Here is a 13,037-nt window from a genome sequence, read left to right as displayed (position 1 = left end):
ATGTCACTGTATAGAGGAGGCCAGTGTGGCTTCCCTCTTTTCCTGCAGCCACATTGTTTTACATTGTATGGATTTAACCTGTTCCTACTTATGGACATTTGGGTTGTTTCCAGTGTTTTTGCCATTATAAATATTATAACCCATATACACACACATAAATAGGCGCATCACATCTGTACAAGTATATCTGAAGGATAAATTACCAGAAGTAGGGTTGAAGAATTAATAAGTATACAGTGACCCTTGAACAGCACGGGTTGAGCTGTATGGATCCATCATACGTGGACTTTTTTCATTAATACCCACTACAGTACTCCATGGCGGTTGATTGAATCAGGGATGTGGAACCACAGATACCAAGTACAGACTATAAATTATAGGCAGATTTTCGACTGCAGAAGAGTCAACGCCCCTACCTCCTGTGTTGTTCAGGGGTCAACTGTATACAATTATACTTTTGAACACTTCTGTCAAATTGTTGTCCAAAAGGATGGTACCAGTTGGCTCTGTTACCAGCAATACATGAGGACGCTGATTCTCCACTCCACGCTTCTTCTCCACTCCAAACTTTTCAATTTTGCCTGTTAGGTGACAAAAAAAATCTTAATATAATTTAAATTTACATGCTTCTTTTATGACGAGGCTGAGCATCTTTTCATATGTTTCAGGATCACTTGTATTTCCTTTTCTGTGAGCAACTAATATCTTTTGCCAATTTACAGTAGAGTTACGTGTCATTTGTCATATTCTTACTAATTTCTAGGGGTTCTTTATATATTAGAGAAAGTATCATTTTTCTATAAACAAGTTTTGCTTCTCTGGAATTTTAAAAAATGACTCTTTCTAATTTTTAAGGAATTTTGAAAGTAATCCTCTCATATCTTACTAGTCTTGTTTAACTTGTTTTGCCTCAAGAGAAAAAAATTCTGTGTTGGCTTAGAACAATTGTTAAGATTTTAAAAGAACAACTAGATAACAACTGGGATTGATTCTTTAGAATTTAGCCTGTATGTGTCCTCTTCTGCACTTATATTTATGCTAACACAAAATTCCTTAACTTCAGCTTATTCCCATAGCAACCAGGCAGCTGGAACAGGCCACAGCTGCATAAAATAAATAAATATATGTGTAACACACACATGCGCACGTACACACACACGTGTGTGTTACATATAATAAGAAATCTAACCTTGGGAGCTGCCACTTCCCCATCATTTACTTCTATTTAAATTTCTCTCAAAAGAAGTGGGAAATGGGTCTGTGTCTTCTTTGAACCTGATTGCCTTCTCACTTTTTTCCTCACCCTCAGTTTCTGTGGTTTATGGTCTCAAAATTAGGGGTCTCTCCCTCTCTCCCTCTCCCCCTCTCTAGTCCCTCTCTGTCTTTCCTTCCCCCTCTTTCCCCCTTCTCCCCACCTCTCATACTAGAGTGTCTCCTTCTATCTCTATCCTCAGGATGCTTGCTGTGGGCCAGCCTCGGAGGTGAAAGGTGACACCGTGGTATTCTTAGCACTTCAGTAATTCTGTCACCTTCGATGAGATTCATCACAGGCCAAACCCCATTCTCTATCAAAAAGTAAGAGTCTACTGCAAAATTACTACATTTTCCCTTTCACTTGTTTCATAATGACTCACTACTGGGATGCTTTTGCGTAATGCCCTCTGCTCCATTTCCTTCTGGGATGGGAAGAGCCTTCCCTGTGTGACTCCCAGGACCACTTTGCCCTGCCTGCTTTGCCCTCGGCTACTTTATGTCAACAGAGACCACATGGCTCATACACCTCTGGTGAAGTGGTGCTTGGAATTCTTTGTTATAAGACAGACTTAGCTTTAATATTTTTTAAAAACACATCTTGGGTATGTATTGGAGGGGTTGTTTGGGATTTGTAGAATTGTGGTAGCCCCAGATCAGGGCAGAATATAGGTAGGCATTTGAGGTTCTCCAGACTAGTAGAATCAGGGTGAGGGACTGAGAATTCTGAGAAGATTTTGCAGTTTCCTACTGTCAAGGAAAACCGTTGGGCTGCTTGAGCTGGGAGTAAGAGCGGTGTTTCGGTTGTGCGGTAACTATTTAAGCAAATTGAACATTAGAGCCGGAAGAAGTTCCAGGGGGCATATAGCCCTGCTTAGTTCTTTGTAAGGCTAGGAACCTGAGGTCACAGATGTTAAAGGACTTCCCCAAAGTCAGTGTCAGAGATGAAAGTAGATCCCAGGAGGTCTCCCTGGGTTTCAGTTCAGTGCCCTTTTTTTGCAGCATGAATCGTGGATGATCATGCTACTGCATCTGTATTACCATTTCTCGTTGACCTTCTTCTAATGAACAGTTTACTGACAATTAGTCTATCAAGAAAGTAGCAAAAAAGTAGGAAGGATCTGAGCTCTGTACTTAGTAAAACATGGACCCATAAACATCACTTTGTATGAAATACTTTGGCCCCGAAATAACATGTGGAGTCCATGTATGAAACTTTTTTCATCTCTTAAATGCTTCCAACAAAAGGGGCATTCAACAACTATTTAATGACCAGTTGTTACTCAGGAGTTCAGAAAAGGAAGGCACTGTAAAATTCAGGGAGAGAAAAATGTTGCTAGACAGGAAGCAATTAAAAGTAATGAAATTTAGACTGAAATAATTCTATTTTTCCCAAATCAAGCAAGGGAACAGAGTATTTCTAAAGTGATTATATTATTCTGAAGAGAAAGTATCTAATCCAAAAAGCAGTTTGATTAAGGAAAGTTTGTTAAAGTCAGAATTTCTTGCAACAAATTTGCCGTTGGAGGCAAATTGCAAAAAGGGAGTATTTTAAACATTCTATGCCCCAAACTAAGCTCACAGACACACTGATCTTGAAGGCAACATATAAATATGGATGTAGTTGTACTCAGACTCTGTAATGAGGTGAAAAACTTCTCCTCAATTCCAGCTATTCACAGGCCTAACTGAGACCCCCAAACTAAGTAGATTCAGACTTCTTAATTCCAGAGGGAAGATGTAAATTTTTTCAGAATACCATGATGGGACTTCCCTGGTGGCACAGTGGTTAAGAATCCACCTGACAATGCAGGGGACACGGGCTCGAGCCCTGGTCCAGGAAGATCTCACATGCTGCGGAGCAACTAAGCCCATGCGCCACAACTACTGAGCCTGTGCTCTAGGGCCCGTGAGCCACAACTACTGAACCCACGAGCCACAACTACTGAACCCGTGTGCCACAACTGCTGAAGCCCACGTGCCCTAGAGCCCATGCTCCACAACAAGAGAAGCCACTGCAATGAGAAGCCCACACACCACAACTAAGAGTAGCCCCCGCTTGCCGCAGCTAGAGAAAGTCCACGCACAGCAACAAAGACCCAACGCAGCCAAAAGAATTTAAAAAAAAATTTTTTTAATTAAAAAGAAACAGAATACCATGATGATAACACCTTACGTTTTATGTTGTATTTTATTTTATTTTTTTTATTTTTTTTTTTTTTGCTGTACGCGGGCCTCTCACCGCTGTGGTCTCTCCCGTTGCGGAGCACAGGCTCCGGACGCGCAGGCTCAGCGGCCATGGCTCACGGGCCCAGCCGCTCCGCGGCATGTGGGATCCTCCCGGACCGGGACACGAACCCGTGTCCCCTGCGTCGGCAGGCGGGCTCCCAACCACTGCGCCACCAGGGAAGCCCTGTATTTTATTATTTACAAAGCATTTCAACATATTATCTCAGTTGGTATTTAGAATAACTCCTGAGTTATTATAATGTTATTGTCCTAATACTGTTATCCCAATTTACGGACAAGGAAACTGGGAGACTGAGGCTTGGAGAGATTGTGTGGCTTGTCCAAGGCCACATCTGCAGTATGTAGCGGAGCCCAAACGCAAACCCAGGCCTGCAGTCCCTGGCCTGCCATTCTTACGGATGCCTGCCAGTCTCTTTAAGAGAGCTTCCCTGTCTGCAAACATAGGAGTATGATGAGGGAGAATTGTCAGCCTCTTCTCAGCCCTGCCTGGTGGCATCTTGGAAAAGATCTCTATATATCTTCTTGTAGGTACCAGAACCCACCCTCCACCTGCTAAATATGGGTATCTTCTTTGAAACTTGTGCTTCCAATAAATTGTCCACTCCAAACACCATCTGTGGGTGTTTAGTTTTAAATGTACAGTCCTTGGTACATATTATGGGAATTGCCCAGTTCCATGATTTGCACACCAGAGGAGATCTGAACCTGTAGCCTTTGTTCACACTCTGGACTTCCCCTAGTCTGATAGAAGGTGATGGAAAAACTGCGGAAGCAGTAGAAATTGTTTGGTGGGATATTCAGTGCAGGGCGGTTGAGAGGAGGGTGGTTTTGTGCCATGATGTTGCCCTGCACAGACCACGCCTGCTGTCAGGAGACACCTGTGGACATGCAGGGCCATCTTCCTTCCTCTTCCAGAAGCATCCCGTCTGCTCCCTCCAGCTCATGGAACTCCTATGGACGTTAAATGAGATAATCCATTTTTACGTCCTCTTCATTACTTTTTACATACTTATACTTTACCTATTTTTAAGAAGATTTGAGCTGGCTGTGTAATTGGTGTAAAAGTGCTTTTAAACTGTTAGGGGCATGTAACATACAAAGTAATATTTTGTACCATTTATACTGTGTCCTCTGCCCGGTGTTTTCTTTCCCACTTTATGCTTTACCTCAAGAATCTTTTTATATGTCTTTTTTTTTTTTTTTGAGCGATTGATAGCAAATGTAACGGTCATGGGTAACATCTGAATGTACAAGGGTGTAACTATGTGATGGTTATAAAAATCGACTTGAAAAATTAATCTGCAAATATATGGCCCTTATCTCAGATTTTATTGCTAAAAACCTATGGGTCTGCCTGTCCCAAGGCTCAGGACATTTAGAGCTCTCTCCCCCAAGCATCAACCACCACCTTCTTCAACTCTGCCGTTCTTCATCCTACCAGTAAATACCACTCCGGTCACATAGTGAAAAAGCCAGTTAATTAGTAAATTTATAAAATAAGTGAACTTTATAGAGCAGAGGAAGTTAAAACAACGTTAAGTGTGACAAGAAGGTCAGGCTGTCTTGACTTTCATACTTTCTGATTGTGGCAATCATGCTGGGGGTCACTGCTGGCTGAGAGCAGGGGAGAAAATGCTGGAGTTGAGTGGCCACGTTTCAAGCAGCAGGAACCATGCGCCAGATACTCTCATGAGCTCAGATTCTTAATAAGTACTCGCTAGGTGGCAGGCAGCATTGTAGTTGCTGAAGACACAGTCGTGAACAAAGCAGATAAACCCGTTGCTTATGGGGCTTCCGTGCTAGAGGGGAGACAAATAGTAGACAAATTACAAATCAGTGTGGCTGGAGAAGCTGACCACGGACAGAGCAGCAGGGGTGGGTCACTGAAAGTCAAGGTGAAGAGCTAGGATTTTATTTGAAGTGCGAAAGGAATCAATGGAGGGTTTTTGAGCGGGGGAGGAAATTGATGTTTTGTTTGCAAAGGGACCTACTGTCTACAAAAAGTCACAGACCTATTTCAGAGATGGTAAGGGGCTTCATCTCAAGTGTGAACTCCTCTTGATTGGTAATTTCTGCCCACAGCTCTGGGCTGAGAATGGTCTGTAATAGCAAGTCCTGGCTCAGGGGAAATTATTCTCACACCAGTTAACAGTGATGCCATAGACATGGGGCATAGGTTTTTCCCAACAGGTCCATAACCGACCAAGGATTTGATATGCAAAAAGTCATACGTATAGCCAACGCTATAAAATAAAAATTTTAAATGGCCAAAAATCATGATAATTACTGAAAAATGTAAAATAATAATTCAGCTCTTCCCCAGTGGGCAGACCTATGGGGGGAGATATCTTTATAAATTGTAGATATTCATTTCAGTGCAAAGCAGGGACTATCTGTACTGACTTTCTCTGTATCTGCTTGAAGAATTTCCCATTTATTTTCACTAGAGGGCATCACAAATGATGGAGACTAACAGTGTCCAGAAAATGCCAGAGAAAATGTAGTGAGATTAAATTTTCAAAGAGAAATGAAGTTCTTCTGATTGCAGCTTTATTGAAAACAAAAGCAAAAACAAAAAAATCCTTAGGTATACTGGTTTCATTACTTCTACTCTTGCAATTTTGAAAAATTCAGTTTGGGAGTTATCCACACCTCATCGCGCCAAAGTTTATATAGAATGCCAGTCACCAAACAAACACTTCTTCAGTAATTATGCTCCCTCCCACCCCAAGAGGATTAAAATCCTTGTAATAGTGTCCAATTTGTGTGATTTGGTTACAATCATATCTAAGAAAAGAATTAGAATTTCAACCTATGAGTGGAAATCAGAATAAATGAAGATACAGATCATTTTCAAGGTACTGAAAGAACTGTTACCAAAGAGCTTGGGTAACCCAGCTTTTTGGTAACAAGTGATAAACCGGGAATAGAGTCCTGATTCAGCCTCTGCCACTAGCCTGGATCATGGGCTCGTCAACTCAACCTTTCTAACCTTAGCTTAGTCATTAGTAGAATTTGTAGAATTTGTAGAATGAAGTGGTCAGACTACCTGATTGCTCACATTTCCCCTAGAAGGTGCTGAGTGCTGTCTTCCTGATCTCTTTCTCCCTGTGGAGAGTTTGGATGGAGGGATGGGTCAGGATGCATGGAGAGTGAGACACAAAATCATTCTTCTCCTTTCTTTTCTGGGAGCCGTAAAGCTTCAGTCTCATTTGTGAATAGTACACTTTAGACTGTGATAAATGCCTAACTGATTAAACTTTACTTCTCTAAAGAAAAACATCTTACCGAAAGAGAAGTGTTCCATGACTTTTAGGTTGAGAAAGGTGTGGTTGGTTTGAAGACCTCAGCTGGGAATATGCGCTCACAAACCCATTTGTATGTCTGTTGGAAAAACCAAATGCCATAGGAAGTAAGAACGTTTAACGTACAGAGTAGACGTTTGTTTCTAGAAGTTGCTCAGAGATTGCTCATTTTAAAACACACACCGTTGGTAATCGAAGGATGATTTGCTGCAGCCAGGGCAGGGCAGGATGCTGCAGTCTCCTATTTTCAGGACTGAAGATGGCTACTCAGCATTTTAAGGAAACCCCTCTGCGTGACAGCAACAGGGCAGTGAGATTCTGTTACATGTTAGCACGTCACGTCAGAGCCTCTCGCTGGTAACGCTGGAGCTGTGTGAAATCACAGCCGTTATATATATGAGGGACAGCAAGAGTTTTAAAGCTGTGAATTACAGTTGTGCAGACATACATCTTATTTCTAAAATGCCTGTTTGGATCCCTATGCTTTTTTGGAATTGACATATCTAAAATCCCCATATTTTGGAACAAGTCTAGCCCTCTCTGTTTGGGATAAACTGTCGTCTACTGTGCATGAATTCTGCTTTACTCTGGTCTGAGAACCATAGATGGTTTAAATCCACCTTTTCTATGTCTTGGTCAGAATATCAGCTGAAATGTTGACTGCTGGCTTGGTTTTCCTTATAACCATAAGAAAGTCACATTTGCATAAAAATTCTTGTGAATACTTGTAAATAGATTTTCTTCCATTGCTGGCCCCTTAGTATTGGATCCCATGATTCATTGTAGGCTACAGATGACCTTGTATGTTTTGTGCACTGCTGGGTCCACAGTGCCTGGCAAACAGGCACACAAGAAATATTTGTAGAATGAGAGAGAATGTGAGAGAATGAATGAATGCTCATGTCTTCTAACCTTAAAAGATTGAAGGCTATTATCTGTTACATAAACAAGTAACTAAAGTGATTGTTGGAAGCATCACCAGAGTGATTCGTGACTGTGTTTATTGTTCATCCTCATAAAGGACCGGACTCTTTTCCCTCCACTGAAGCAATCCTGAGAAAGGCTTCAGGTTTAACACCTCCACCAGATGATAGTCTGGTCACAGCTCTTGACTTAAGTCATTACTACTTTCTTACAAACTCAGGAGAAAAGAGTAAATGCATTTGTTAAAATGCAAAATAATCCTAAAGAATTTAAATAGTGAGTAGTTGAATATATAGTTTAGAGGTGTTCATTATAAAATAATCAAACATTTACTGTGGCATTTTGGACATTACTCTTTCTTTTAATTTATTTTTTGGCTGTGTTGGGTCTTCGTTGCTGTGCGTGGGCTTTCTCTAGTTGTGGCAAGCCGGGGCTACTCTTCGCTGCAGTGCACGCGCTTCTCACTGTGGTGGCTTTTCTTGTTGCAAAGCACAAGAGAAGCTCTAGGCGCATGGGCTTCAGTAGCTGAGGCACTTAGGCTCAGTAGTTGTGGCTCACGGGCTTAGTTGCTCCACGGCATGTGGGATCTTCCCAGACCAGGGCTGGAACCCGTCCCTGCATTGGCAGGCGGGTTCTTAACCACTGCACCACCAGGGAAGTCCTTGGACATTACTCATTTTTGTATTGACTTATAGTTATTCCATGATATTATTTAAAAATCAGATGCTATTAAATCCATTTGTAAAAGATGTACTAAAGTTTGAGACTTTTAAAAAAATTTTTATGATAGTTGCTTTACAAGTTTGAGACTTTTAAAGATCTTGTCTCTGTTGCCACCCCTCCTTTCCATGCACCCCTCCCCCCTAAAAAAAGAAAGAAAAGTGTTCTTACAAATCCTGCTTTAGCCTTTCAAGTCCTTTGAACATATTGGGTTAGGCAAGAAGTTCGTTTGTTTTTTTCCGTAAGATGTTACAGAAAAACCCGAACGAACTTTTTGGCCAATCCAGTACTTGGGGGTTTTAATTGATTGCTTGATTTGACTACTTACTCATATGTTTCCTTGTTATTGACGTTAAAAACACAGCAGTATCTTATAAGATCCAAAAAACATTGGTGAGAAGGGGATAAGGGTATTAAAAATTAAAGTTACTTTCCTAGAGTATACAGTACATATATATAAGCAAATGAGTAAATTCCAATTTAGGTTTTATCTGTTTTCACACTGCCTCAAGCCATTTCAGGTTTAGCTCTTTTAAGCTAGGAAACTTTAGAATATATAGCATTGTTCTCCAGTGTTTTCCTGTGGAATCTCAACGAATTGCTGTGTATAAGCATGGCAGTTTGAGCAAAACCCTTCCAGCCTCTGTCCCCTGCCCCACCATGTTACAGAGTTAGTGATTTCTTCTTCTCTACCAGCTCTCCTCCCTGGCCGCCCACTGTGTGTGACCATCCTCTGCAGTGTCCCTGCAATAAGAGGAGAAGGGGAAAATCAGCCTGCAGGTTTAAATTAATTGCCCTTCTGTTATGCTGTGAGTTAGTCTATGCTTTAAATCACGGCATTCTAAACTTCTAGTTTAAACATAATTGGAAAGAGAAAGCTGAAATTAAAATAGTGACAAAATAAACCTAACTGGAGGAGAACAGTATAAAACACTCCTAATCAAATACTCGAATAATCTGTTAAAATTATTCATAAACAGTTGACTATTTTATTAAATACACCTGTTACTGTTTTGGGGCACTAATTTAAGCACCTTTTTGTTTCCAAAACTTACCTAGTGAAATTAGGTTGCTTACATTCTAATGGAACATTGCTTTTACTCATGATGGAAATCGTTTTAAAAATAGAATTTAAAAAATCTAATTATAAACGTTACGCATGCTCATTGCAGAAAATGTTAGAAATGGCTCCATTTGAAATTGTGTACTTGGACAGTTAAGATCTGAAAGATGTTGTATACAAGAGATCAGGTCCTGTGTGTTACTGGAGCCAGCTTCAGATATTTGAGTTTATCCTGTCTTCATTTGGAAAAGAAAACAGATGGGGTTAGTGGCTCTGCCTCTGTGCTTCCAGGGGACTGCGTCCATATCCACATTGTAGCATTTTCACCCTGTGTTGGTAATTCTGTATTTACATTTCTGGGCCACTGAACTGTAACCGGGACGTCCTCATTTTTGTGTGCCCATCGCCCAGTGCAGTGCCTGGCATACAAGCAGGTGCCCAGGTGACATCTGCTAAAAGAATTAAGAGTTTATGTGAGTAGTGACAGAAGGTAAAGGTAGGAAGACTTTGTTCTTCCTTATTTTTTCTATTTTCATATGGCATGTTTCTCTATCAATTTTGGCTCTTTTATGCGTAGCTAAAACTGACATATTGTATTTCTGAAAAAAAAAAATTTCTATTAGCATATCCTGTCAAGCTCTAAATAGAGGCAATTCTTAGAACTCATATTTATGTGCAGTCATTAATTGCTAAGAATAATAATTTACTTGTAAATCCAAGATTGTATTAATTTTATCTGTAATGGAATTCTTGTTCTTTCCTGAAATCATAGCAAATTATTAAAATTGCTTTGTGGGGAGTACAAAGTTAAGGAGATCAAATTTGTTTTACAAGGACATTTGATGTAATTATTTTTAAAATATATCTTGCTTTTTATACCAGACTTTTAGATAAAAATAATTTCTTAAACCTCTATAAAAAACTATTCTTCCCATTTCTCCTTTCTTTGTTAGTTAATTCTCAAACCTAGAATATGCCTTTACATTTCTGTTCTACACCAACTGACTGAATTATGTTGGGTCTTATATAATGCAATCTAGTAGAGAATAAATTCAAATGTTAGGCATTCTTTTGAAACAAATAAATACATAATTGTTGGTGAGCACTTTTGCCTGTAGCTGTAGAACAATGGATATTTGTAATCAGGCCTGCTCTTCAGCTAATGTACACTATTTCCCCTGGTAGTATACTCTCCAAACAGAAGCCAGAGTGATCCTTAAAAAAAAAAATTCTAAATCGTATCTTAAAGGCCACAAAGTCTGTGTGAGCTGGTCTTCTGCCCATCTCTCCTGGGCTGTCTGTCTGCTCCAGACACCCCATCATCCAGGCTCACTCTAGCCCTGCACATGCCCTACTGGAATGAGAGCTCCCTACAGGCAGGAAGGTCTTCTGTTTGGTTCTTTCTCTGTATCTTCAGCTCCAAGAGGTGTACCTGGCTCACAGTAGTTGCTCAGTAAATAGTTGAATGAATGAATCATTGCAGAGATTTCTTTTGAATAAACTTTGTAATTAGAGATAGGAACCTGAGTGTGTTCTTAAATTTCTTTTTGTTCTTTTTATCTAATGGTATTTTTATACGTGAAACATACCATAACAAAAGCAATATAAATCACTTTCTTTTCTTTAAAAGCTTATAAATCAAAGCAGACAACACTAACAAAAGGCACCAACTAATACTAAGAAGAATTAAGCCTATTAAGTATTAAATGATTAAGAAGAAATGAGATCAATATGAAAAGGAGATCATTTAATTTTACTGGAGGATGTACACACAAATCCTTTCTAAATGGAAAGACACAACATATTGTTATGTACAAAGATTTTATATCAGCCTTTTCGGATAAATATACATTTTAATGAAACTCCAACCAGATTTCCAGTAGGAACTTTGTTTATTGTGTTGGTTGACTTTTATTTGCAACTCATGTTCCTTCATCACCCAACCTGAAGTGTCCCTCTCACACTAGTCACTCAACATCATACCTCCGTGTTTTATTTTGCTAGAACACTGTCTTGTCCCTCAGCTTTATTGAGTTATAATTGACATAAAGCACTGTGTAAGTCTAAGTTGTACAGCACAGTGATTTTATATGTGTATATATTACAAAATGATTGCCACGATAAGTTTAGTTAACACATCCATTACTTCACATAGTTTCAATTTTTTTTTTTTTTTTTGAGTGAGAACTTTTAAAATCTACTCTCTTGGCAACTTGCAAATATTCAGTGCAGTATTGTTAACTATAGTCACCGTGCTTACACGGTGACTATAGTTACATCCCCAGATGTAACTATAGTTACATCCCCAGATGTATACATTACATCCCCAGAACTTATTCATCTTATAACTGGCAGTTTGTACCCTTTGACTACTTTCACCTATTGCCCCACCTCCAACCCTGTGCCCCACCTCTGGCAACCACTTCTGTTGCCTGTCCTCTGCTTCTATGAGTTTAAGTATTCTTTAGATTCCACCTAGAAGAGAGACCATACAGTATCTGTCTTTCTCTGTCTGATTTATTTCTCTTAGCATAATGCCCTCAGGGTCCATCCATGTTGTGGCAAAATTTCCTTCCTTTCTATGGCTGAGTAACATTCTGGTGTGTACATGCTCCACATCTTCTTTATCCATTCATCCATCAGGGGACACTTAGGTTGCTTCCATGTCTTGGCTATTGTAAATAATGCTGCAGTGAACACAGGGGTGCAGAAATCTCTTTAGTTCCCTTCAGATATATACCCAATTGCTGGGTCATGTGGTAATTCTAGTTTTACTTTTTTTGAGAAAACTCCATACTCTTTTCCATAATGGCTGTACCAGTTTAAGTTCCCACCAGCAGCGCCCAAGGGTTCCCTTTTCTCCTCATTCTCACAAGCACTTGTTATCTCATCCCTTCAATAACAGCCATTCTAACAGGTGTGAGATGATATCTTATTGTGGTTTTGATTTGCATTTCCCTGATGATTAGTGAGATCAAGCACCTTTTCATGTACTTGGACATGTGAATATCTTCCTTGGAAAAATGTCTCTTCAGGTCCTTTGCCCATTTTTTAATTGGATTATTTGTTCTCTTGCTAATGAGTTATATGAGTCCCTTCTGTATTTTAGATATTAGCTATTTTTCAGATATGTGGTTTGCAAATATTTTCTCCCATTCTGTACCTTGCCTGTTCATTTTGTTTATTGTTTCTTTTGCTGTGCAGAAGCTTTTTAGATTGATGTAGTTCCACTTATTTATTTTTGCTTTTGTTGCCTGTGTTTTGTGTGTTGTATCCATAAAATCATTATGAAGACGAAAGTCAAAGAGATTTTTCCTGGTTTTCTTCTGTGGTTTCAGGTCTTACGTAAGTCTTTAATCCTCTTCCAGGTTTTGTGAGTGATAGAGGTCCAGTTTCATTCTTTTGCATGTGAGTATCATTATTTTCCCAGCACCGTTTATTAAAGAGTCTATCTTTTCTCCACTGAGTATTTTGGTTCCCTTGTCAAACGTTGACCATATATATGCATGAGTTTATTTCTGGGC

The 13,037-nt window shown here is 39.7% G+C and overlaps 1 protein-coding gene across 9 annotated transcripts in view; it reads left to right on the top strand.

Annotated features, from left to right (window-relative positions):
* The window catches only part of CDK14 (cyclin dependent kinase 14), a 591,667-nt gene that overhangs the window by 461,689 nt on the left and 116,941 nt on the right, over positions 1–13,037 (top strand). Inside the window, exon 12 of one of the 9 annotated variants that reach the window (XR_013829689.1) lies at positions 1,455–1,575. The exons of 7 other annotated variants lie outside the window; for them this stretch is intronic. Coding sequence is in view for 1 of the 2 variants with exons in the window: in XM_079931298.1 (XP_079787424.1) it covers positions 12,882–12,921 (40 nt within the window). In the remaining variant the exon portion in view is untranslated. Of the gene's footprint in view, positions 1–1,454; positions 1,576–12,881; positions 12,922–13,037 lie in introns of all 9 variants that reach the window. One more of the 9 variants, XM_079931298.1, reaches the window with a different exon arrangement.

This window comes from Stenella coeruleoalba (genome assembly GCF_951394435.1).
Source record: "Stenella coeruleoalba genome assembly, chromosome: 9".
In the NCBI taxonomy this organism is placed as follows: Eukaryota; Metazoa; Chordata; class Mammalia; order Artiodactyla; family Delphinidae; genus Stenella; species Stenella coeruleoalba.
Note: the sequence above shows the minus strand (reverse complement) of the source record. Positions and strands in the feature narration are given on the sequence as shown.